The 25,867-nt window shown below is 57.7% G+C and overlaps 2 protein-coding genes and 1 long non-coding RNA gene across 8 annotated transcripts; 2 read left to right on the top strand and 1 right to left on the bottom strand.

The window, feature by feature from the left end:
- Positions 1–286: 286 nt before the first annotated feature.
- On the bottom strand, positions 287–23,746 carry KLC4 (kinesin light chain 4). Of its 5 annotated transcripts, none has more exons than XM_062571388.1 (16): positions 23,666–23,746; positions 13,250–13,516; positions 12,815–13,045; positions 12,379–12,457; positions 12,062–12,287; positions 11,656–11,743; positions 11,163–11,264; positions 10,553–10,726; positions 10,282–10,381; positions 9,688–9,740; positions 7,984–8,051; positions 7,799–7,907; positions 6,867–7,016; positions 994–1,118; positions 840–897; positions 287–690 (listed from the first exon to the last, which is right to left on the bottom strand). In XM_062571388.1, exons 2-16 carry the CDS (start codon positions 13,496–13,498, stop codon positions 601–603), a joined length of 1,902 nt encoding a protein of 633 aa, XP_062427372.1. In that variant the 5' UTR covers positions 13,499–13,516; positions 23,666–23,746; the 3' UTR covers positions 287–600. The 5 variants fall into 5 exon arrangements, with proteins under 5 accessions (XP_062427372.1, XP_062427371.1, XP_062427374.1 ...); XM_062571387.1 differs by lacking the exon at positions 23,666–23,746 and adding an exon at positions 22,238–22,328; XM_062571390.1 differs by lacking the exon at positions 23,666–23,746 and adding an exon at positions 22,238–22,328 and having other exon boundaries at positions 6,894–7,016.
- On the top strand, positions 1,462–9,589 carry LOC134138140 (uncharacterized). Its single transcript, XR_009957808.1, has 2 exons — positions 1,462–1,794; positions 9,373–9,589. It is a non-coding gene; the product is annotated as an uncharacterized LOC134138140 (long non-coding RNA).
- A 94-nt stretch (positions 23,747–23,840) lies between the features above and the next one.
- On the top strand, positions 23,841–25,395 carry MRPL2 (mitochondrial ribosomal protein L2). 2 transcript variants are annotated; one of them, XM_062573458.1, is made up of 6 exons: positions 23,841–24,082; positions 24,171–24,312; positions 24,386–24,501; positions 24,572–24,682; positions 24,985–25,058; positions 25,152–25,395. In XM_062573458.1, exons 1-6 carry the CDS (start codon positions 23,854–23,856, stop codon positions 25,362–25,364), a joined length of 885 nt encoding a protein of 294 aa, XP_062429442.1. In that variant the 5' UTR covers positions 23,841–23,853; the 3' UTR covers positions 25,365–25,395. The 2 variants fall into 2 exon arrangements, with proteins under 2 accessions (XP_062429442.1, XP_062429443.1); XM_062573459.1 differs by lacking the exon at positions 24,572–24,682.
- Positions 25,396–25,867: the final 472 nt, after the last annotated feature.

Genomic DNA, 25,867 nt, shown 5'->3' with positions numbered 1-25,867 from the left:
CCCTGCCACATGTACACCCAATACATACACGCCACACACACACCCCACACACACACCCTGCCACATGTACACTCCCATACCTACACTCCCCATACCTACACCCCGTATCGCCCCATATATACTTTCTACCATACATACACTCCCATACATTCTCCACGCACACACCCCGCCACGCGTACACCCCTATACACCCCCCCACCACACTACACCCCCCCACCTACACCCCTCCCCGTGCACCCTGCGCCCCCCAGCGCCCCCGGGCTGGCGATGGAGCCTCTCGCCCCCGTCGCTTCTAGGACAGGTTTTATTTAATAAAATAAAGTACAGCGAGCCAGCCGGGGGCGAAGCTCCCCCGCGTGCCGGAGCAGGGCGCCCCTGCCGCAGCGGTGCCGCGGGCTGGGGCAGGGTGCTGCCCCCCACTGCCCCACACCCCGGGGCTGGGGAGGGGGCGCCCGGGGCTGCCACCAAAGCCGCCGGCATGGAGGAAGGGGGGGGTGCGCGGGAGAGGGGCGTGCGCGGGGCCCCGGGCACTCCCCGAACTGGTGCCGGGGGAGCAGGGGGGGAGCGCCCGATGCGGGGACGGGGGCTGCCCGCACCCGCTCAGTCGGCCGCCAGCAGGGAGCTGTGGGAGGACAGGTCCGTGCTGCTGGCGCTCAGGCCTCTGCTCTCCGCCCGGAGCCCTCCAGGACCCTGGAGAAAAACAAAACAAAACAAAAACTGTGGCGCCCGCCCCGCCACTGCCGCTCAGGCCACGCCGCCGCCACCACCCCCCAAACCCCAACCCCAACCCGGGGCAACTTCAGCCCCCTTTCCAGTGCCGCTTGCCGGGCTCGCCTCACCTCGAAGGAAGCGTCGCTAGACTTGTGCAGGTAGTTTAACGACGCGGCTCGCTTCATGCTGCGGGAAAGCACAGGAGAGCGCCCGTGAGCACATGCCCGGCCAGGCCCGGGGGCCGCCGGCACCGTGCGCGGCACCTGCTGGCCAGGGCCGTACCTGGTGCTCCTGGGCTCCAGGGGACCGTTGCCTTGCAGCTTCTTGACCAGCATCTCGCTGCTCCTCCGTATCACCTCCCGGATCTTTCCCAGGGAGCTGCTGCGCTGCAGGGCGCCGCTGCCGTCCTGGACACGGAGACACAAGCCAGGGAAAGGGGAGGGGGGGTGACGGCTGAGCGGCCGCGAGCGGGCTCCAGCGCGCCGCGGGACGGGGACGCCGGCACCGAGCCCAGCTCTGAACACCCCCTGGCCCACTGGCGTCGGGGATATACACCCGGCCCAGAGCAGGCTTACCACGCGCTAGCGATTCGCCCCGGCTCTCCAGGGCGGCGCACGTGGACCTCGGAGCCTGGGACCCCCACCCTCACCCCTCACGGCCCGGCTCAGCCCGACCCGCGGGTGCGAGCCCCGGGGCAGCAGTGGCCGGGAGCTCCCGGGGGCCAGGGAAGCGCCCAGCCCTACCCGGACCTCCCATCGCAGCCCCCCACCCTGCCAGGCGGCCTCCTCGGGCCAAGCCCCTCACCTTCGGGCTGAACCCCAAAGTTTCCGGGATCCGTTGCAGCCTCTTTTCCCGTACCTCCCTGCGCCAGCCACCCCGAAGGGCTCCGGCCCCGCGCCCTTCTCCGCTAGCTGAGCGTTTTCCCTATCAGCGATCCTCCCGCCAGAAGCCGCTCCCAGCCCTTCCTGCGCAAGCCAAGCGCACGGCAACTTTCCACCTGCGCGGCCCGACGGAGGGTCTCCGAAGCGGGAACCGCGCACCGTCGCCGCGAGGGACGCGGCCGCCGGGAACGCGGCGAGTGCTGTAAGTACCAGCGAAGCAAATAATTTGGCTCCTCTAGCGGGCGCCCCGGGCTCGGCAGCCAGCAGGGCGGCTGTCCGAAGAGCTGTCCCTTGGCACGAGCGAGGCCGTGGGGGAAGTAAAAAGAGCCCCGGCCAACGCGCCAGGCGAAAAACGTGCGCCTGCCTTCCCTGCGAAGTACGGTTGTGCCGGCTGCTCTCCCCCTTTGCAGGTCACGCATAAGCCAGAGGAGGAGAAAGGCACCGCGCTGGGGTAGGGGAGCAGGACCGCGGGACGGGGGAGCAGGACCCAGCCAGGGAGGACGCTCTGGGCTCAGGGCTGGAGGACGAGGCCGCGTTTCCCCAGCCGCAGCGATGCGGGCTGACTGCAGACCAGTGCCAGAAACCAGGCGCTGCTGCATACTGAGTTAAAAATAGCCTCCCCTCTCCTCCCTACTCCCTCTTCTCCGCGGTTATTTTTAACCCAGAACGTTTACGGGGCTCAGTTTACCGCAGAGCCCTGTCCCCACTGCACCCACCAGGCTGAGAGCACTCCAAGAGCACGAGGCAGCCCCAGCCCTGAGCTCCTACCCTGTCCATCTCACGGAGGCAGCGGGCTCAGGCACCACGCAGCAGCACGTGGCGCCTGGCGCCCAAGGACACAACAGGGCCTTCTCTGGCTCACGGAAACAGCTCTTGGGGAAGGCCTGAGCTCAGCCATCCTGGGGCAGCCCTGCCACACAGCCTCCAAGCTGGGCAAGGGAGCATGCCAAAGCCCTGGAGAAGCTTGGTGGCCAAGGAGAGGTAGAGCAGAGTTAGGTCCCTTGCCTCCACTGCTTGGCCTGCACAAGGTGCCCCCGCACCTCCCATGGGGCACGCACGGGCATGGCCTACCCCCGTGCCAGCTCCCAGCAACAAGTTTGCCCACCCCTCCACCCCTGGGCTGACCAGCACTGGCCTGCAGAGCATGGAAATAAGCACAGGGCAGCGGTTTGGGTCTGTCTGCCTTTAATCGGAGGTACGGTTGTTACAGCACCAGGTCCAAGCCAGGGCAAAGCACAGGGGCAGGCGGTGCCGAGGTCTGCAGCCGCCCCCCGCTGGGGACTCGCCCTGCTCTGGGGGCATGGGGCAGCACTGGGAGAGAAGGGGCAGCCCAAGAGCCCTTAGGGCCTGAGCTCCAGCCCCCACAACCCTGAGGACACACCACCTTCCTCCAGGGGAGCTGTACACACATGCCCTAGGGCCTCCATGCCACCATGGGAGAGCCACGTCCAGACAGACACAAGCATGCTTAGCATCACAGCCTGTCAAATGACTAGCATGGGAGAAATAAAGAAATGATCTAGCTAAATAAATATGGGGGGGGGGGGGGGGGAGGAAGCAGGATTGCACTGGCCTCCAGGCTCTATCCTGCAAGCTGCAGCTTCCCCAGCCTCCTTCCCAGGCAGAAAAGCTGGGGAAGGCCACCTCCCAAAGGAGCTGGGATGAGGGTAAGCAAGTCCCAGAGCAGGGGTGGCTTGGCCCTATGAAACCATCCCCTTCCCAGCAGGGACCAACAGTCCCGGGCCCCATACAGGCCTGGAGTCCTGGCAGAGACATGGAGCCATCTCTACACAAGCCCGAGGTCAGGATGCAGCGCTGACTGCAGCTGTCTTTGCCTGGCTAGGGCAATGTTAGTGCTTTCCCACCTCCTTGGCTGAGGTCACAGCCCCAGAGCCCCAGCCCGGCCAGGCAAGGGCAAGCCAGGCCCTCTGTTCAGTAACTGCTCTCCCCCAGCAGCAATGTAGCCCCTTCTCCCCAGGAAGGTTTTCTCTTCCTGCAGAAACAACCCTCCAGTCACTCCACCTGCCCTGCATGCTTGGAGTGGCCCAAGCCCCAGCTCGCTCACTCGCTCTCCCTCTCCCCCCACACCCTTCTTAGCACCTACTTTTTTGCAGACCACTCCACTCTAAGCCAGCCCTTTCCTCATCTCAGCCACTTCTAACTAGCCCCATGCAGAAGGGCTCTGCTTTCCTCTTAGTTTTCTTCCTTCTGCCTTTAAGAAGCAGCAAACACTTCTACCCTCGCCTCTCCCTCTCCCAGAAGCAATGCCTCGGGATCCGAGAGCCAATTCACCCTTTAATGCCATCAGCCAAGGGACTGAGTTACTGCATCAAGTCAGGAAGTCACAACCAGATGTGTTTGTCCCAGCAGGTCCTTGTTCCACAGGTGGCTTTTGGCTGTCACCACCTCCCATCCTGCCCTGGCTGCATAGTAGCTGTTGACCACCCTCCATCCCCATGCCCCTATGGAGAGGTCTATGTTCTGCCCCTGGGTTGCAGGGCTCAGCCAGGAAGAGGATGGTGGGACAGGGACACCTATGGCCCTGTGCTGCAGGGAGAGCCTGGCACACTGGTGGCCAGCGCAGGTTTGCTGTGGGACACTAACATCAGCTAAGCCTACAGGGAAGGAAGCAACTGTGCACACAACAGCCCTGCCAAGGCCAGGCCTCTGCGTCCCAAAAAACAGTCCCCCATCTTCATGCCTCCATCCTGGCCTCTGCAGAGATGGAGGGAACAAGGCCAGGATGGTTGAGGATGTCTAATGACGGTGGAGTCGGCACGCCTGGAGTGAAGACAATCCCCCGCAGGCTTGGTTCCCAGGTCCCTGGGGATGTGCAAGGGCAGGCTGGGGAGGGGGTGGTGGCACGTAAGGGGACGGTGGTCCCTCGCCCTGGCCAGGGGGAGCAGCCAGCTCCACACAGCTTCTTCCTGCTCTCGCTGGCTACGGGACTGGAGCTGGGCCCATGTGGCCAGGCACTCCTCTGCAGGCGCTGCGGTGCCCTCGCGCGCTGGGAGGGTTGGGGGACTGGCGTGGAGATCTTGACGAGGAAGGAGGGATGGTGTGGAGGAAAAGTCGGAAGGTACAACACAAACATCCAGGTGATTGCGGTGGAGGGGAAAGAGGGAGTCTCGGGAGGCATTTAAGCCTAGTGCACAGAGAGGAGAAAGACACAATTCACAAGGCCATGAGGATGCAGGTAACCCAGGCAGCAGGTAGGGCAGTGTCCAGGCTGCCCACAGTGACAGCAGGACACTTTCGGCAAGGAGGGAGACTTGTGAGCTTGGGAAGGAACAGTCACGGTGCCACAGCATAAGTGCTCCCCACTCTTGGGCCTCATACCCCGACAGGGCACCTGCAGAGACCTCAGCACCACCAAAAGGTGGTGACCCCCTCCAGGCCCCAAGGTGCTCCCAGAGCAGCGGGGCGCGGAGGTCGCTATGGCCCTGCTCGCAGCAGCCAGCAGCTGAGGGCTGGCAGCAGTGACTAGCCTGTGGCAGTATAGCTGAGGTCTCCAGACCAGCACAGGGAGCTGGCTGTGACAGGAGCAGAGGGACCTGTCTCGTGTTCTGGGGCAGCTGCAGCCCAGCACAGGGCTGCTGGCTATAGAGAGGGAGCTGGCTACTTCTGCAGCTGGTTGGGAAAGGCATCTAGAAACACAAGGGAGCAGCCATATCCCCAGGGTGTTGAGCTAGTTCCCAAATCCTGCAACTGGCTGGATCAGGGCAGGCCCCTGGGGAAGGATCCCATGGGCAGGAAGAGCCCAAAGGGGCAGTTGCCTCAGCTGGGCTGTGGGAGGGGGGGGCAGCATCGCCTGCTCGCCTGGGCACGATCAGCTCAGAGACCACCAGGAATGTCTCTCAGACCACCACCAGCACAGAGTAATCAGCGACCACCACAGCCAGGAGAAACTGCAGAGAGATATGGCCAGGACAGGGACTGAGTGATCCTAACCTGAACCCACAGCCCTCCCCTGACACTCGTCCAGCCCCTTTACTGATAGGGAAGATGAGGCCCAGGGTTGATGCCTTGCTGGGGCTAGGACCCTTTTTGGGCCTGATCCCAAGGGCTGGGACAAGGTACGGCCCTGCACATGTGCTCCCCAAGATCCCCTCTAGCCACCTCCTGGGTACAATCCACAATCAAGAGAGCCAGCGGCTTCAGGCTTTGGATCCGAGGAGCTGTCATGGCAACGGAGAAGAGGAAGGAGGAAGGGAGGGAGCTCATGCAGGGCGAGGACAGAGGCGAGCCACGTGCAGGGAAAGAGTTAGTGACAGCAGACGTGAGGAGGGAGTGGAGAACTTGTGTGCTCAGTGCGTTGCCTGTGTCCAGACACAACCGCCCCTAGATGCTAGCTATCTTACAGTCCAAGCTAGAGTCCACCAGAGGCACAGGCAGCGTTAACAACTCTCGCAGCCCTCGAGCCAAGCACTCGCCAGCACAACGCTCACATGCTGCTGCTTCTCCATCCTCCTCCTTACAGAGGCTGAAAATCACTTGTCTCAGATCCAGACCGTTACACTCGTCCAAACTCAGAGCTAGCGACTAAAGTGATTTTTGGTTTCAGAGCAAGCCTAGGCAGCCTCAAATCACCCTGCCCGAGTCTCAGCTAACGCCAGCCTCTTTCGCCACCACTAGTCAGCCCAGCCCAGCCTGGCCTCCTACAAGAACCTGCCTTTTATCAACCTCTGCTTGGCCAGAGCCCACAGATGGGACAAGACCGGGACAGGGAGGCAGCAAAGACATTAGCTACAGACTATTCCCTGTGCCCTGCAGTCACCCAGTTGCATAGACGCACTAGGCACACACACACGCACGCACAACCCTCCCCGGACCCCGAGCTGCCTGTGGCATGGCGCAGGACAGCCAGCCAAGCTGCTCACAGCAGCCGTGTGGGCCTGAGATGGGGCCAGCACTCTCAGCCAGGGGCCTCAAGAGGGGAGCAGCAGCAGGGAAGAGTGTTAATAAGGGTGTCAGGGCTAAGATTAAGGGCAGACCAGGACCAGCATGTGCTGTGCGTGGCCAGGGCCCAACAACCTCTTGGAAGGAAGAGCCATCAACTGGGAATAGCCGGCCTGTAGACCAGAAGCTGGGCCCAGACACGCACCTCCGTGGGCCTGCTGGCTCATGCCAAGAGAGAGGAGAAGGAAGTGTGCAGGGAACAAATGGAGGCAGACAAGGATGCCACGACAGGCCACGTGGGGAGAGCCCTGAGCCAAGCTGTCCCCTGCCTCTGGCAGCCGGCCGAGGCCATTCTTGATGGTGTCTTGTACTTACCCCGCTCCATTCCACGCCCATACTCACTTCCTCGCTACCGTCTGTGGCATTCTCGTACTTGACGTTGCCCCCCAGGCTTCGCCGCCTCTCTGTGCTATTGCCTTCCTTCAGGATCTCCACCACCTTAGTCTGGTTGATTGGGTCAATGCCCTGCAAGCAGAGAGGGACAAGGAAGCGCTAGAAGCTTCATCCTTCTGCACACCTTCCCTCCAGTGCTCCACCATGTCATCACTCTGCCTGATCTGGTCCCATCTCTTGACCATTGGCCCATCACAGCCAAAACTCTTCTATGCAGAAAGGATAGAGCCAAGTGCGCTTCAGCTCTCAGCAGTCCCTGTTCAGGTTCCACCAAGCAACCTGCCACCCTGCGGGACAAGGGAACACAGCCTCAAAGCTGACAGCTTGGTTTCTTTGTGCATCAGTGCATGAAAGTTTCCACTGTCCCTCAGTCCCTGTGCTGGGCACTAACAGCTCCTGCTTTGTTATTTGAGGACTGAGAGGAGTTGAAGAGTGGAAGAAACTCCTGGAAATCTCTAGGGAATCCCCTAGACTAGAAACTAACAGTAAGAAGAGACCTCAGGCAAATCTCCTCAGCTACTGGCAAAGCCCAGGACTCTGTCCTGGTGCAGCTATGTGCTTCTGTACTCCGAGAGCCACGTCTGCTTCCCCCATACTTACGCACACACATGCCCCAACACACATCCCTCCCATGCACACGCGCACTTGCACACCCCCACGTGTACACAAGCACCTGCATGCCCCTGCACAAACACCACCACCAACTGTTCCAGCATTACATGAATGTAACCTAAAGGCATCAGAGGCCCTAAGGCACAAGAGAGCCCACCATGTGCCAAACCAAATGCCCTACCACAACCTGCTACCCTCCACAGTACCCACACTGCCACGGGGGAAGGTCTAGCCAGGGTTACCTGCCGCCGAGAGCGAACCGCACACTCCTCTAGGGTCTCAGCCGCCTCTAGCTTGCCCTGGCGCCGGTACAATGCGCCCAGATTCCTCAGGGTAGTGTTCACGGTTGGGCTGCAGAGACAGACGGAGGGTGAGGGGGAGGCTGGCAGCCACCTCCTACCAGAGACTGCCTGTGAAGCCCTCTTACCTGCTAACCTTGCAGGCCTTGTACCACCCGCCATACTCAGCATAGGGAGCACTATCTCTGTGCTTGCTCTGTAGGGTGAGGAGAGAAGAGAGTCATTAACTCCACATGTGTTGCAATTCTCTAGCCTGGACTCTCCAGCTGGGTCCCAGGAGCAGCCCCCAGGCCACACCGGGCCATCCCAAGCACCAGTGCCGCTTTTGGAAGCGCAATGTGCAAACACTGTTGTGAAGCACAGCGGATTGCTGGAGGGGAAGCTGAAATCACCTTCCCTGCTACAGATTTGGGCTGCAGCTAAAGGAGATATCTGCACCCCAGCAATATGCTTCCCTTACCTCCCACCTCCTTGCCCCTTCCACAGAGCCAGAAGTGGCAGGGCCAGTGTAGCCCTTGAGCACAGCAACCCAAGGGCTGGGTTGGTATTCCTGCCCCTCACCAGCGCACGGTGTGGGAGACAGAAAACCCCAGAGGCAGGCCCAACCAGAACAGGTACTAAAACCCGCAGCCGTGGCTAGCAAAGGGAGCAGGCAGCCACAGCCCCACCTTCTGCCTGCAAGGTCAAGCTTGCCCTCAGCAGCTCTGCCCTGCTAGCTGTCCCCTCGCCACCCTCGGCCTTTGCGTGCCAGAGCCAGCCAGCTGTATCCCCAGCCACCAGCCAGGAGCGAAGACACTGCCAGACAGTCATCAACACCAAAGGAGAAAGAGCCGGGGCTCAGATGACCCAGTGCGCGGGGCACTGGCCCTTGGCCAGCACTGCCTGGGGCAGCATGAACTGTGGTGCCTGCCTGCACGAGTCACTGCTGCTGCCTGCCCACGCACCATGTGCCGTGGGGCACCCGTGCCCCAGACTCTGCGCCCATAGGACACACAGGCTGGGCAGGTAGCACCCAGCTCAGCTCCAAACGCAGCAGAGCTGCTCTCGCCAAGGACCAAAGCTCCAGCAGGTGCTGGAGGCCACTGCTCCACAGCAGGGGTTTCCTTCCAGCAAGGGCTCTAGCCCTAAAGGATCAGTCCTCACAGGGGTCTTTTTTCCTGCTCAGCCCCACAGCACTCCTAGGAGCTTTAGGGCATGTGCTGGAGCTTCCCTGAGCCATACGCTGCACTTGGGTTTCCTTACCCCAAAGCCTGCACAGCCTGGGCAGCCCAAGATTCAAGACACCTCGACACTTTCTGTATAGGTATCCATGAGCTGCTGGCTGAACTCAAGAAGAAAGGCATTAAATGCCTAGCTCCAAGCCTGGGGCTGCCAGCTATGCCCAAGGCCCTGCCACAGGCATGAAATTTGGTCTGCCCCTGCTGCCACTGAAAACAGAGGAGAAAGCAGGGGCTGAGGGAAAAAAGTGAAGCTCTGCAAGGAGGGGGTTGACTTTTTTTTTTTTTTTTTTTAAATAGGAGATTTAGAAATGCAGCACCAGGTGAAGAACAGAAATACTGGGCCCTGGGCCAGCAGGATGAGCAGGTCTGCAGTCACTGCTGTCTGGTCACTGCCAGGAGGACTATGCCAACTGTGCCGTTCAGGCACAGCTGACCTGGAAGCAGCAGCCCCAGGGCTATGAGAAGAGGCTCAGCCCTTGCCTCAGGCTGCAAAAAATGAATCTTACTCTTGAGAGTTCCCCTTGCCAAAAAATACTTGTCTCCTCGTAAAACTGGTGCCCAAACCAGGTCCAAAGGATCACTCAACAGGCTGCAGCACTAGTTCAGACTCACCTTGCTCATCTCCTCTCTCTCTTCTGCGTGCATCCAGATCGGCTTGTGCTCATCTGTGCATGGGAGAACACAGGACAGCTTCACTCACCACCTCATCCAGCTACTCTGCTGCTTCCTCTGGCGCTCTGCCTCCTGCACAGCCCAGAGCTCCATCCCCCAAACCCGTGGTTCTTGCCCCTAAAGCCAGTGGCTCACTAGAGGGAGGTGACAGGGCTTCCAGCCACTGGCCAGAGCACCAAGGCAGGCAAGTGACACTGCAAGGGAGGTAAGGAACATGTCCTCCCATGGGGGAAATACTTATGCCAGGAGTTCAACAGAGACCTCCGCCCATGCTGGAAATAGCTGTGGCACTTGCTAACTCTTTTAGCCACAACAGTGCCCAACCTAGCAAAAACAGAGCCAGAGCTTCCCTTCTCAGAGAAAAGGTGAGGCACAAGACAAGAACGATGGTATCAAGGGCTTCCCCAAGCAAGAATCTCACAAGGCAACCCACTGGCAGAAGGATGGGCGTATCAGCACCAGCCAAGACTGGGCTGAGAGCCAGGAGAGCAAACTGCACATCCCTCCCCGAGCTCCAGCAGCTGCTGTACAAACCATCCACAGAGCCAAACTCCTTCACGTGAGCACGGGTGAGAATCTCCTTATACAGCACTTCTGCATCCTTATATTTGCCTTGCTTCAGGTAACAAGAGGCCTGCAACCAAGAAAACACTGCTCCAGCCCTGTTGCCAGATTAACTAGCCCTCCAGCCACGCAGATTAACTTTCTCCCTTCCCTGCCTTCTCCCCACTTCCTCCAAGCACCAGGCAATGCTTGCTTTGCACACCACTCTCCATCACCACACTGTCTTGTTCCATGATCTCACCAGGTTATTCTTTGTCTTGGCCACGTTGGGGTCATCAGGACCCAGGCGGCTCTCATAGATCTCCAGTGCTCGGCAGTAATAGTACTCCACCTCCTCATACTTGCCCTGGTTCTGACACAGCAGGGCTAGGTTGTTCAGCTGCTTGGCCACATCAGGATGGTCTTTGCCTAGGACCTAGGGAAATCAAGAGAAGCCACAAGAAGACAACACTCAAACATTGCAGTAAGCTTCCAGGGAGAGCCAGGCAGCTCCAACCCTAGCCAGGTTTCTCTATCATGCTGATTCCCTGTCCAGCACACTAGAAATGACAGCAAGGGAGTAAAGCAGGCATTGTAGTCCCTCTAAGGTGTGCCTTAGCTTCTGTTGCCCTGGCTCCTGTCTGGCAAAGAGGAGAAATCCTGCTATGCCCTCTGACACTGGAAACAACACTGGAGAAATGCTAAAGCTGGTGGCAGAATCAGCTGGCTAGATAGAGGCAACAGACTCTTTTCAAGCCAGGGGTCATCCTTCTTTCTAAGCAATACTGGGTCCTGGATCTCCCAGGTGTGGTAAGGTACCAGTGGAAAATCCTCAAAGAGCTGGAAGGAAGGAGAACATGGGAGACTGGTACCTTCTCACGGATCTCCAGGGCTCGCTTGCATAGAGGCTCTGCTTCTTTGTACTTCCCTCTCTTGCCATAGAGAACAGCCAGATTGTTCAAGGTTGCTGCCACCTGCGGAGACATAAGATTCTCTATGAAACAAAGTAGGATCCAGCAGGATAAAACAAGAGGAGTGGGTGGCAACACTGGTAACTGTCCCATTTCCTTTAGGGATAAAGTACAGCAGCTTCTGAAGAGAAAGGGAAGGCTATCCTGCCTAGGTTGGAGGATCCAGGAAAGTCAGTCACCCCTGACAGGCCATACTGAAGGAAGCAAGAGGCAAAATAGCATCCCACACCATGTGAGTAGCACCCTTCACACCACAGGGCACACTGCTCTCCTTGGCAGTTCAGTACAAAGGGGCCTGGCCACAGACATCCCTAAAGCAAAGCAGGCTGCTCTTCCAGCCCCATTAGTACACACTGTATAAGGGAATCAACCGAAGGAGAAGGGAGACACTCACCGCTGGGTGGTCTTTGCCCAGGGTCTTCTCACGGATGGAGAGAGCATCATTCAGGAGATGTGCTGCCTCTTTGTATTTATTCTGATCCCTGAAGTACAAAGTCTATCAGTTCTTAGGTGTTTGGAAAACACAGCCTACAGCAAACAGCATCTGGAGCAACAGTCCTGCTTTCATGCAGATCCAGCCCCTATAAGCTGTTCCACTTCTTCCTTCATCCCTACCTTAGCCAGTTTCTATTTTTACTGGAAAGATCAGCAGTCCAAACCCTTTATCTATGCCAAAACCCTTTCAAAGGGCAAACCTCTGGAAGCTAGAGGAGCTCCCTTGTCACCACAACTCCTGCCCTGACAAAGGTGAGAGGCAGAGAGCTTTGCTGGCCCAGTTCTGCCCTCCTAAGCATGCTCACCTGTACACCAGTGCCAGGATGTTGAGCATGGTGGCCACATCAGGGTGATCATGGCCAGATGTCTTCTCCAGGTCCTCCAGTGCCTGCTTGCAGAGAGGCACAGCCACTTCATAGCGTCCCTGTGAGGCATACTGGATGACAAGGTTGTGGAGGGTACGCAAGCGTGCGGGGATCTCATAGCCTCCCTGCTGGGCAGCTGCCACTGCACTGCTGTGCTGGTGGGGCACTGTGGGCACAGATGAGTAAACTGGGGCACATTAGGCACAACACGTTCAAATAGAGGTGGTTAGCAACCACGCATGAGCACAAACACTTACATCCAGGACCATGCTCCTCCTCCTCGTTTGGAAACAGATCATCCAGAGAGTCCTTTGTGGAGTCGCCCTCTTTCTCCTCCTAAAAGGATGGGGATCATGATGCTGTTGGTTCTTGGAGATGGCAGCAGCCTGGGCCAAACCTGCTGCCAACCTCCCCTCCCTACTGCAGCCCACTAAGGCCCTCAGCTTCCCATGGTCTCTGCCACCTTCCCCCCTCCCACCCAATGAAGCCAATGCAATAACCCCCAATGCAGCCTGGCACCCTTCCCCATGTTCTGCCTGAGACCCTGCTCCAGGCAGTCTCTCTTTGGTTGTAAGCACTGCTGGAGAAGGAAGCTGGCAGGGACAAGGCTATCAAACCTAGGCAATCCCATTGGTCCCAGCCCCCCGTATCCTGCACACACCAAGGTAGCTGTTCCCTCAGACAAGGACATACCGAGGGCGAGACATCCTCATCATACTTCTTCAGCTGGTTCATGAATTCAAGGTGTTTCTTCTCCTCCTCTAGCTGAGCCACAGTCTGCTCACTGCGTTGCAGCTTCTGCTGGGTGTTGGCAAGCTCATCACGCAGCCACTGGTTCTCCTGGCACAGCCTCCGCACCTGAGCACGCAGCTTCTGCTTCTCTGACTCCACAGCGTTCAGATGGTTGGACAATGCCATCATCACCTTGCCAAAAGTCCCAGATGGTTAGTCAGTACCTACTACAACGCTGTATCCCCCACAACATGCACAGTCTGGGCCCACCCTCAATGCCAGTCTGGCTGTCTAAATTCAGTTCTTTACTGCTCCTGCAGCTTAAAGAAAACAGCCAAATGCCTGCCTTCCCCATCAGTCCTGGCTACCACCTGCAAGAGTACTTTCCACTCTCACCTGAGCTTCTCCAAGTCCCAGTTCAATCATCTCCACTGACTTGCGGAGCAAGTTGGATTTTTCATGCACGAGGTTGGCTTCTTCATCCTTCTTCAGGCACTTGATGGTCTCCAGCAAGCTGTGCAGGATGGAGTTGTGTTCATTCTTGAGTGCCTCCAGTCCCTGCATCACCAGCTTGGTGTTGGAAATAATCTCCTCTTGGCTCAGCTTGTCCAGTTTCTCCTCCCTTGGGTACACCATGGTGGACATAGTCCTGCTCCTGCAGCCCTACAGAGAGGGAGAGACAAAAACCAAGAACCTCAACGATATTTGGGAGCTGCAATCAGACAAGCATAAGCCTCCTTCAGATAGCCAGAGACAGGGCACAACCGGCTACGCACGCCAAGTCCTTCCCCTTCATCTTCCCCTCTCTCTTTGGCAGCAGGCAGATCCCAGAGCACCTGCCTCTACTTCTGTGCATGGAACACTGGTGGCCAGTGCAGGTGGCACACGTGGACAGTAGACAAACAGGCCAGAACGAACACTGACCTCCAACACCCCCACACCCCTGGCAATAAGGAAAGCTGATTTAACTTCCATTTAAGAGCAGAGATCTGTAGTCAGCAGCTGGGGTTGCAACACATACACCTCCTGCCCACAAATCACTGATGTGAGGAGGCTGTCAGAGCTCAACGCCTCTTCTGACTGGGGTGGGGGGGGGGAAGAAAGGGAATAGAAAGCGGAGGAATGCCAGCTCAAAGCTTTCTGCATCCTCAACAGCAAATTCCCGGAAGGCCGCCTCTCAGACTGGGAGGCACCTGTGGACTTACCAGAGCAGCCAACAAATTCCCTGACCAAAAGTGGACCCCAAAAAAATGTCAGCCCTCAGCACAGAACAGCCCTTGTGGTGATAAGGGACACGAAAATGCCAACGTTAACTGAAGCACGTCTGCGTGGGGAAGCTTACATGCACCAACTGCTTGAGTTATATAGTGTAACCCTTGTGTGGGAGTCAGCCTGAAACAGCAGCAGCTTTTTTAGCTTCACTTGCCCCGCTGCCAGCCCAAAGACTCCTCAGGATGGCACAAGGGCTCTGCACTTCCTCCCTGCCTCATTCTTCCCATCTATATAACGAGAGCGTACCAAGCTACTGCCCTTACACAGGGGGTATCAAGTGCTACAACCCACGAGGTGAGCATGACTGCAAGATCCCCGCAGAGCACATTCAGGAGCTAGGGAGAGCCGTGCTTCACACTGCAATGTCCCTCTGCAGGCAGCAGCACCTACCTGGTAACACCTTTGTGCAGAGCTAGAGTTGGCAGTAGGCAACTACAACTCGAGCACCCTGGACCTGCTGACAGACTGTCCGGGGGTTACACAGCACTGCGGTGGGATGGACAACTTTGTCCTCCTGCAGAATGCATTGCTACAGGGTTTGAGCTCTTTGGCAATAGCCTTAGGCTTGGGTTTACCAAGTGGGCAGAACTCGTTACACCTCACCCATCACCCATATCCTCTTGGTTAGCCTCACTCCTCCAGAACTGCCTCGAGTTGTTTTACAGGCATCAGCTCGCCTCTCGCTCCTCTGTGGCCTCCGTACCACCCCTCACAAAGCGTGGTGAGCTCTCAACACACAGCAGAGCCCTTATTGAACCTCTCAGCACGGCAGAAAGAAACACTTCATGTTGCCAGAAGACCTCGTTCTTGTTCATACCTTTCAGCAGGAACTGACTGTCCTCCCACACAAAGTCACACTGCAGAATTCATATTTACCTCCTGATCCATCAGTAGCACCAGCCCTATGCAGAACCTAGTCGTATCCTTCCCTTTTGGGCGTCTGTTGCTCCCTGCATGTGGTTATCCCAACCATTTTGCACTTCATACTCAAAAGTTTCATCTGGCCTGTGACATCTGCCCGTTTGCGTAGGAGAAAATCATATGATAAGAACAGCATGGAAAACCCCACTAAAGCCAAGGCACAGGGCATGGACTACTGCTTCAAAGAAAAAGAAACAAAATATGGAGCGGTCTGTTGGGAGCTGGCCACCACTTGCATTTCTCCCAAATTGCTTAACTACCAGTTCCTGGAGAAACTGGTCCATAATTACCCATTTTACCCTCTTTCTCCATCTTTATAAAACATCTAGGGGAACAATTATGTGCTAAAGCAACAAGAGAAAAAAATAAAACAAAACAAACAAAAAAATCCTAAAATATGCCTTCTGCTTGTGAGTGCAATTCAGGAAGAGATGTGCAATGATTCCTTTCTCCAGAGGAAGTCAAGGACAGGATACAGGCTAGTGGCCCAGAGAAAACAAGTGCTGCTGCATCCAGCATCCCACTGCTGCCCTGCTCTGAAAGGGTCCAAACAGCCTCCCAGAAAGGCTTGGCAGATATCTACCTACCCAATTCCACCATAGCTGAGGTAACAACCACCAAAGGACAAAATGGACCTCACTTGCTTCAGCTCAGGAAGAAACTCAGCCCCGTACTCAAAAAAAACCCCAGAGAAGTCAGGAAACAAGAGTCCCCTGGAGCAGAACCAATGCTCAGAGACACGAGGAGGTCCCCAGCGGCTGCCACGTGTACCCAGCACACAACAAGACTAGAGCTCTGCCCTAAAGCTCAGGCAGGCTGCGCAGCTGCAAGTGCCTCTTCATCTGTCCCTCGGTGTACAGGGTCAGCAGCAAAACACTGACAGTTTTCAAGAAAGCATTACGGCTGCCCCTAGAGAGAGGCTCAGCTCCTGCTGCCATCTTTAATAAGCACACTACAAATGCATCGGGGAAGAGGTATACATTATGAATCATGACTAAAAGCCATCATCAAGCTTGCACCTTGCTAGATAACAGAGGCAGACAAGACCCAGATCCATAGGAAATCAGCCTCATTAATTCCACCACACGCAGAAGCACTCCTCAACTGAGAAGTCTGAGCTGCATGTTAAAATAGCAGCATCTCCACACCAGCAACATCCTTTCTTCAGCCTCTCCAGCAGAAAAGCTGAAAGCATTTCACAGTCCCCCCAGGATCAGCTTTCTTTCCCCAGAACTTCTGACATTTCATAGCATCTGAAAGGAGGAAAACAAGTAAAGTGTCCTGAGCTAGGGCACATCAGACCTAACCTACCCCAGAAGTGCATTTAACGATCCTCAAGAAATCCCAGCCCTGATATCCCTTATCTCTCCAGCTGTACAAATACCTACGCGGCCCTCACCTTTCTCCCTTAAGGGACGAGCAGGCTCCGATGCGCCAGACACACAGCTCTGCTAAGTACCAACAGGCATAGCGCCTAGCTCCGACTTCCCATGCAAGAGGGGAGGGCAGATTGTCCAGGCTGGACACTCCCCCATAAAGGCATAAGACCAGCGAACAGCACTCAGGCTATTCCTCTCTCAAGTACCAACAAGGAGGTAAAGAGAGGACTGCAGAGGAGTTACTTGCATGCTGCTACCTCCTGCACAGGAAAGAAAGGCCACAAACACCGGTGAGAAATGGTTTATTATCTCCCCCATACTGACAGTTCATCCTTACAGCACCTTATTTCTAGCTTTCCCCAGTGCCAGCAGGTCTACTCAGCACACAGCCTTCAAGAGTGCAAACATGCTCTATGGCAACCGACACTAAGGTCGGGCAGGCTAAGGCTGCTGTGTAAGCACTCTTCCCACTCCCACACGCCCAGCAAAGGGAGCCGACTGCCTTTCATCCAGGCAAAACATCGACTCAGATAAGGGGAGCTTATGGAAGGGGGAGGTTCAGGCCGGGCCATTTGGGAATAGGAAGAAAGGTGCTTTTTCAGTAGGCGTCCTTGGGAGCTGGAACGCCCAGCTCCCAGCTTCTCCTGCTCGCTCCCCTACAGCTCTGTGGGCGCTGCCACTCAGGTCTCCAGCAGCATGTTTCTGCTCTATTTGGCACATCTTCTCTATTCACAGTAAGCTGCTGGAACAGTCTGGCTTTCCAGTTACACCCATCTCCCCTCCCCTCCTTCGGAGGAGCATTGCAGGAGGACGGAGGAGGAACATGCATGCACAGAGTGCTCTGGCTGTCGCAGCAACGAGCTGGGAATCCACTAGGCAGCACGTCCTCCTAGGCAGAAACCTTCCTCCTTGATTCAATGCATAATCAGGCAATCGCCGAGCATCAACAATCTCAGCAACTCACTCTTCTGCCTCTGAAAACCATTCCCACATGCAAGAGCTTTAAGAGGAAAGAGTTGGAAGCTTCACTGCTTGTGTCTCGAACCCACAACAGCTGCCACATCAGAAACTAGGATGCCAGACTAAACGGGTCCAAATGAATCAAGTTTAGATCATGATGGAAGACCATGAGGAGCAAAGTTATCACCAGGAAAAGGTCAGGAGTCAACTACAATATGAACAGAGACTTGAGGTGGTCACTATCTGGCACCTCTACCCGTGCCTCTACAAAGCCAGCTCCCTTCACTGTCTCCCCACATGTCCTGGGCAAAGCATGTACGAGATGCAGGGAAGCGTCAAGACCCATGCAAGCAACACTGTCAAGACAATAACTGCAACTTCCTTCAAACCGTGCATGGCCTGCCTATCCTTTCTGTACAGAAGCAAGCAAAAATTTTTAGCAGCATGCTCTTTCGTGGGAGAAAACAACATAAGGACATGGTGGAAGTAGAAAAACAACTGGGTTCTGAGGGTTGTGTGTGTGTGTGGGGGGGGGGGTCGAAATTCCTTCCTATGCAAAAGAATAAAACTGATTTTTAGTGAGAACAGGAGATAAGTTCGGGAGATGGATAGCAATGATAGCATTTTAGGGATGGAAATCTGGATCCCAAAGTCTTATTTCACAATAATCATCCCAGTCCTGTGCTGTGGGACGTGTCTTCACTACTTGGAAGATAAAGCAAGCTATGTATTTGGGAAGAAGATTGCAACTCAATAGAAGCAGGAGGGTTTTTTTCCCCTTTTGCACCTCTGCAAGCTCATTACTGTTAAACAACACAATAAAAGATCTCTGGGAAGACTGGCCAAACGCCAACTTGCTGACTGCAATCGGCAATTGCTGAACCTCTGCTCCTAAGGGACATTGAAACAACACCCAGACCCAAGGCCTTAGACATTCAAAAATAAAATAACAGCAGTCAAAAGCAAACAGAGTCCCAGGCTCGCAACCATCACTGAGGTTGTGTCACAAGCACAAGCTTTTCTCTTTTTCTTCCCCCCCACACTGTGGCGCCAGAAAAGAAACGGAGACGGAGCCTAGGAGGCTCCTACTGCATAGCCAGGAGATACTCGCACACCAGGCGACGTTCACACCGCCACATCCCCGCCAGTAGAACCACCGCATCCAGAGGCATCGCCCCAGGTGACGTGTGGCAGCGCCACAGAAAAGGGCCGCGTTGACAGGCAGCGTGGCCAGAGCTGCTCCGAGCCGAGGAGCACAGGAATACGATCAGCTCTGTGTGGTGCCTGAGAACTTCACAGCTCCAAGCAGCTGCACACGCACATCTTGAGGCTTCAGAAACCAAGGCAAGAGAAGGATGTTTTGCAAGTGAAAAGACAGATGGGCGTCAGCTTCAGCATGGTGCTAAGAACTGCTGCAGCTAAGAATAAGAGCCTGAAATTGAAGGACAAATGCTGAACTCTTGGAAGCAAGGACTGCAGCAATACTTGCAGTATGTGGCTCCCCGCTGGGATACACGCCTGCTGAGGCTGCCACGCTGGGCATGGGGCAGGAACAGCACGCCATGATGCTCATAATCGTCGCCAAAAACGCCTGGTACATCTCACGCTCCCCTTTCAAGGGGAAAGGATCACCACTATGCAGAGCTGTGGAGAACACACAAGGAGGAGGTCAGACAGGTTTCGGCATCCTGCCAACTCACACCCAGTGCAGAAAGGTACATCTCTGAGTTGTGATCCCAAAGCTAGGAGATGCCACTCAAACTCTGACATGTATGAGGCCTCCTACAGTCATTTGACTCTGGCTCATGAGCTTCCCCATCCTACTGTCAGGAAAGGAGGTTCCTAGGAGCCACACCATCTGCCTCAGGGTCTTCTCCAAACCTAGCCTCTAGCCTGGACTTTTCTTGCACTACAGACAGTCTCAAGAGTCAGACTGACACACAGATGACCCCATGTACGCTAGAGACCAATGTGCTGCAATTTGCACCCCAACAGAAGAGTCTGTGATGGCTCTTGCATCACTTGGAAGAGATGCCTGGAGGTTTCTTGTCCATCCCCCACTCAAAGTAGGGCCATCTAGACCAAGTGTTCAAGGGCTGTGTTCAGTCCAGGCTTGAGTATCTCCCAAGATGGAGATCGCAACTCCTCCAGACCCCTGTCCTACAGTTCGACCATCTTCTCAAGGGAAAAAATAATAAAAAAAAATCTAATCTGAAGTCTAAGTGGATAAATTCCTCATTTGCCTTGGCTGAGCATTGCCTCAGGACCAAGGGGCCAGGTGTCACAGCACTAAATATGGACCCCAAGCCCAAAGGATGGGAACGCAGCACACGTGTCCTTTCACCAGGGCTGCACGGGGACAGGGTCTCCCCGATCCAGAATGAAAGAGGCAATGCAATTCCCCTCCAGCAGAGGGGCAGGTGGGTCAGCAGAGCTGTCTCATCTGCTCTCTCCCATGCTCATAATGCAGGGCTGTCCCCACTATCCAGCCCCTTTCCCCCCACCATCTCCCACAGTTTTAAAGCCAATCTCCAAGCCCTGAAAGGCTTCACCCAAGCAGCTTCCCCAAACTCTACAGCCATTTGTAACTCAGCCCAGTCCTCCTTGGACAGGGATGAGGACCAGGCATCAGCAACTAGGACTGCATCTTCCAGCAGCAGCTGACACATGCCTGCTCTAGCTGAGTGTGAAGCTCCAGAGGTTTCTCTAGATGCCAGAAGGCTTGTGTTGAGAAAGTCTGTGCTAACCAGCAGGCTGCAAGAGACCCTTGGGTTTTTAGCTAGGGCTAAGGAAACAGATTTGCAACTCATGCAGAGGTGCCCTCCTACATAAAGCCAGGAGACCCCCTGCCTGCTCCTTCCCCTTAGCACTAAACATTTCTCTCTGTCCCAGAGGCTTCAGCTCCCCAACATCTAACAGAAAATGCACCCTAACATAACCCCAGTGAAACCTAGAGCAAGGTTACTACTGGCTTTCCAGGGACTTGGCCACAATCACCTAGGTTCAAGTTGCTGGAGAAAAGAGGAGATGGGAAGAGCTGTGATCCTGCCTCCAGCCCACAGCTGGAAAGGTCAAGTCAAAAACTACAAGGACTTGTTCCAACTGACCAGAGCAAACAATTCCTGTGTTACCAAAGCCTGATGAGTGGCAATAGCATAGCTGCACTGAGGAAGAGAGAGAGAAGCTGCCCTGGCTGGCTTTGTGTCAGATCAGTTGCTCCTCTCAAGGCCGGAAAGGTCTTACTCCTTTCATTCATTAGCAATCAAAGAATACAGACATTGGAGGCACCAAAGAGGAGAGGAGGAAAATAACAATAATAAATAAATAAAACCACACACCCCCTGCCATTAGCAGAAAGTCAGTTTGCTCCCTCTAGCAGTTTGCTAGCTACAAACCCAGCGAGCCTGCGAAGCATGTCTCTTTCAGCAGGCAAGGGGAATGGCAGCCTTCATCTCCCACCTCCTGCAGCCACCAGCAAGCCTGCGCTAGCATCACTGGATCAGCTGATAAGACCTTGTTTTTAAACTCTTGGTCGTGTCTGCAGCAGCTAGCCAAATCCACTCTGCATCTGCTGTGCCTGGGACTACAGCAGAACACCATTAAAACGTGTTCCCAGGCTAGAGGAGATGAGAGCTCAGCAAGCTGGCACGAAGCCAGGACAAGCATCTCTTCCCAGCTTCAGACTCCGATTGGGAGTCTTGCTCTATAAAACACACCAGAGAGAGCCATTACCTCGCCCTGACAGGGTAAAGCGATATTAAAGCAAGCAGAGTAATTCCCAGGAGCCAGTGCCTCTGCAGGCATCTGTCTAACGTGAGGGCTATGCACAGGATGAGCTTCAGGAGGTGGCCAGGGTACGGCCAGGCCCAGCAGCTTTGGCAAGGTCAAAGTCTTGTCACATCTCCCTCACGCCCCTCTGAAGCCCCTTGTGGAATTTGGGGTTAACGCTGCAATGCCTACCTGGACAGGTGGGAGAACATGCACTTCCTGCTCCTTCTGCCAACTACAGCAAAGCTCAGAGGTATTTTATTTACCCCGTGTCTGGGCTGGCCAGGACTTTGATCCCCGGCACGCCAACCTCCACCCTCATTCCTCTCACACAGAGGAGGACGGATGCTTTCCACCTCTCCGAGCACAACAAGGTGGCGCAGGAGAGGGGAGACCAAGGGCACTAGCAGAAACCCAGGCATGGTGCAGCTAGGGCGAGGAAGCAGGAGAGAGACAGACACCAGCTAGGCGAGCTGCAAGGGAGACCCACGGCTGTTGCAAAGACACCGCTGCATCACCCCCGTGCAGATTTCCCCAGGCTGCCTGGCCGGAGCGCTCTGCTGCAACGCCAGCCCCCAGCGCTGCTTCACCTTCCTCCTTCCAGCCGCATCCTCCCCTCCCCAGAGCTTTACTGGCAACTGCTCCCCCCACATACACATACCCTTTGCAGGGTGCATCTCCACTTGGGAACAGCTTAGCAAGCAATTTATTAGCAGGAGGAAGATTTTTGGGGGAGGGAGGTGGGGGGGAAATAAGGCATCTGAAAGTTTGAGAGCCATTGCTGTACGCTACGCGCTGCCTCCGTCTCCGGCTTTGTCTGGCAGCAGGAGGCCCGCCCGGCCCGCCGCGTATCCTTGGGACAAGCAAGCCGGAGAAACCCCTTCCCTCCCTTCCCGGGGCCACCGCGGAGCAGCTCAGCGCCCGCTGGTCTAGCTGCGGCCCTGCCGGCAACAAAGCTTTCATCAGCTCTCCCCCGAGCTCACGGCTCAAAGCAGCTCTTTGTTGCAGGATGGCTGGGTGCCCTGCCCGGCTCAGTCACCGGATGGGAATCTTCCGCTCGCCCTGCGCCACGCAGGAGCAGTACCTGGATGCTTGCAGCAGCTTGTCCGGCCTAGGCGCTCCCAGGCGTCCCAGCACTGCGGTGAGCGGACGCAGGCGCGCGTGGGGGTCCGGCAACATCCGCCGCGCTGCTCCCGGCAGAAACGCAGGCGCCAGGCAGCCAGCCACAGGCACTGCAGCAGGGGGAGGGGACGCAGCCCAGCTCCCCAAACGCTGCCCTGGAGAGGGGAGAGCACCGCGCACGCCAATCCCGTGGCTCCGGGGTCCTTCCCGCAAGGGGCAGGGCAGAGCAGCCAAGCTGCTGCCGCACGTCGCCCAAGAGGCTCTGACGCACCATCACCACCAGCTCCATAGCTAAAGCTACCCGCACGGCGCCCATCCTACGTTTCACCCCGTGGTTTTGCCTCCCTGTTTGTTATCGCCCTCACCTGCGTCCCCACCGCAGATCCCGTTCTGAGCACGGGGCGCTGCGGGAAACCCTCCAGCCGCGCGGCTGCTATTTCTATGCCTGCAGAAACGGCCAGTTTTAGGAAGAGAATTGCTGGGAGGCCTCCCGCGCCGGCAGCATGGGGCTGAGCTGGGTATCGCCTGAGGATCGCTCGGACTCCAGACCCGTGCTGCAATGGGATGCCCCACGCCGCAGTGTCGCCGCGCCCGGCCTCGCCACGGGCTTTTTGCGGTGCTCTCTGCGACGTTTCCCCAGCCTCCAGGGGCACGTAGCCTCCACCCGCCCAAGCCCGGGCTTCGCAGGGATTCCCGTCTGCGTCCCCCCATCCGCTCCCTGACACCCGCAGGGGCTTCAGGCGCCCCGGGGGAGAGGCAGCACCCAGCAGAGTTGGGGCGCAGGCTCCCTCTTGGCTCATCTCACAGCACGCCTCTCCGCGTCGAGGCGCCTTATCGCTCTTCCTCTCCCAGTTCTGGAGGTCAAAGCCAGCTGGTTACGTGAAGCCACAGCGTGGTAAGAGGTGGAGGAGGAGGAGAAAAAGAGAGAAAAAGGGGAAAAAAAGAGAGGGGGAAAAAAAAGGGACAGGAAAAAAAAGAGAGGGGGAAAAAAAAGGGACAGGAAAAAAAAGAGAGGGGGAAAAAAAAGGGACAGGAAAAAAAAGAGAGGGGGAAAAAAAAGGGACAGGAAAAAAAAGAGAGGGGGAAAAAAGCTAGAAAAGGGGGAAAAAAAGCACAGGAAAAGCAGACACCCCCGCGGCCTTGGGGATTTTTCGGCGGGACCCACGCACGCGTTATGCACCTCGCAGCCGAAGCCGCTCCCGCCCGGCGCGGCGGCCGCAGCCCAGTTGCGGAGCGGCGCGGCGGCTCCCGCAGCCGCCGCTCGCGGCGCTCCGGGCCGCGGGGCCTCCCGCCGGCGCCACCCGGCCGCCTCGGGCCCCGCCGGCGCCCCGCTGCCTCCCTCCTCCTTCCCGGGGCGGCCTGGGCCCGCCGCCGCCGCCGCCTGCCCTACCTGCTCGGCGCAGGGCCGCGGCGCCGCTCGCAGCGCTCTCGTCCCGGCTCCGGGCGGCGGCGAGGGGCGGGCTGAGGGCGAGGCCCCGGCGGCAGCGCCACCCCCGCGGCGGGGCGCGGCCCCTTTAAGCCCAACATGGCCGCGGCGGGGCAGCCAGCGCGCGTGCGCAGACGCGGCGGCGGCGCGTCATGGCGGTGGCGCGGCTGTGCCGGGCCTTCGGGGCGCTGCTGCTGCCGGCGGCGGCGCGGAGCTGCCCGGCCCCGGCGGCGGCGGCGGCGGCGGCGCTGCGCGGCGGCCCCTGGAGGGAGCTGAGCGCCTCGGTGCCGCGCCGCACCACCGACCCGCTGTGGAAGTGCCGCGTCAAGTACACGGTGCGGCCCGTGGGCATGCGGAAGACGGGCGGCCGCGACCACACAGGTGCGGCGGCGGCGGCGGCAGCGGGGCCGGGGCCGGGGCCGGGGCCGGGGCCGGGGCCGCCGCCTGCAGCCGCTCTCTCGGCCCGCAGGCCGCATCCGCGTGCGCGGCATCGGCGGCGGGCACAAGCGGCGCTACCGCATGATCGACTTCCAGCGGCTGCGGTACGAGGACGGAGCCCCCGCGGCGCCCTTCGAGGAGAAGGTCGTCAACGTCCGCTACGACCCGTGCAGGTGAGGGCCGCGGCGGCGCTGCCCTCCGCCGCCCCCCGCCTCGCCTCAGCCCCCCACCCCGCCTGCCCCACAGGTCGGCTGACATCGCCCTGGTGGCCGGCGGCAACCGTAAGCGCTGGATCATCGCCACGGAGAACATGCAGCCCGGCGACGTGCTCAAGAACTCGCCCCACATCGGCCGGATGGCAGGTGCTGGCGGGGCGCCGCGGGGGCTTGCCCGCTGCGCCGCCCCCTCCGCTCACCGGCGGCTCTCTTGCAGTGTCGGCCAACGAAGGGGACGCCTATCCCCTGGGGGCCCTGCCCGTGGGCACGCTGATCTGCAACCTGGAGAGCCACCCCGGGAAAGGGGCGCAGTACATCCGGGCAGCCGGTGCGTCCGGGCGCGCACCAGGCGGCCCCACACTCGGCCCGGCCGACCTGGCAGCGAGGGCGGAGGGGGGCTGCTCGGAGTCGCTGCCCTCCCTTCTGCTGGCGCTAGGGTGCCAAAGGGCAGCCCAGGGAGGTGGGGACGGGTGGGGACGCCCCTTCGTGGTGGTGCCTCGAGGTGCTGCCTTCGGGAAGAGCAGCTGCGCAGAGGGCGGAGGCAGGGGCTTTGGCAGCTTCTCTCCGCCGGATGCGACGCTTGGTTGCGCGGCTCAGGGAAGCTGCTCTCTTTTCTCCGACTCGCTGCAGGGACCTGCGGGGTGCTGCTGAGGAAGGTGAATGGGACGGCCATCGTGCAGCTGCCCTCCAAGAGACACATGCAGGTAGAGGAGCTGGGCTGTCTCGGTCCTGGCTGACTGCCTGGGCGCGTGGCCATGTCTTGGCAGGGAGGCTCACGGACCTTCTCTGTCCCCCAGGTGCTGGAGACCTGCGTGGCCACAGTGGGCCGCGTGTCCAACGTCGACCACAACAAGCGGGTGATCGGGAAGGCGGGCCGGAACCGCTGGCTGGGCAAGCGACCACACACAGGCTTGTGGCATCGTAAGGGTGGTTGGGCTGGACGCAAGATCAAGCCTCTCCCGCCCATGAAGAGCTATGTCAACCTGCCCCGAGCTGCAGGGCTGGAGTGATGTGGAGCCTAATAAAATGTCCTTCACGCTACTGCTGTCCCATTACTGCTGTCTCTTCTAAATGGGGGTTCATGGGATGCTCCTGCCTAGAAGTTGTGCTCCCCAGTACAAGAGAGACATGGAGCTACTGGAGAGAGTCCAGCATAGGGCTACAAAGATGATCAGAGGGCTGGAGCATCTGCCCTATGAGGAACAGCTGCGAGAGCTGGGCCTGTTTAGCCTGGGGAAGAGAAGACTGAGGGGGGATCTTACCAATGTGTATAAGTACCTGAAGGGAGGGTGTCAAGGGGATGGGGACAAACTCTTTTCAGTAGTGCCAAGTGACAGGACAAGAGGCAATGGGCAGAATTTGAAGCACAGGAAGTTCCACCTGAACATGAGGGGGAATTTCCTCACTGTGAGAGTGACGGAGCACTGGACCAGGTTGCCCAGAGAGGTTGTGGAGTCTCCTTCTCTGGAGATATTCAAGGCCCGCCTGGACACAACCCTGTCTGACATGCTCT

Source organism: Rhea pennata, chromosome 3 (genome assembly GCF_028389875.1).
Source record: "Rhea pennata isolate bPtePen1 chromosome 3, bPtePen1.pri, whole genome shotgun sequence".
In the NCBI taxonomy this organism is placed as follows: Eukaryota; Metazoa; Chordata; class Aves; order Rheiformes; family Rheidae; genus Rhea; species Rhea pennata.
The sequence above is the reverse complement of the archived record's forward strand: the minus strand, read 5'-3'. Positions and strand labels throughout refer to the sequence as shown.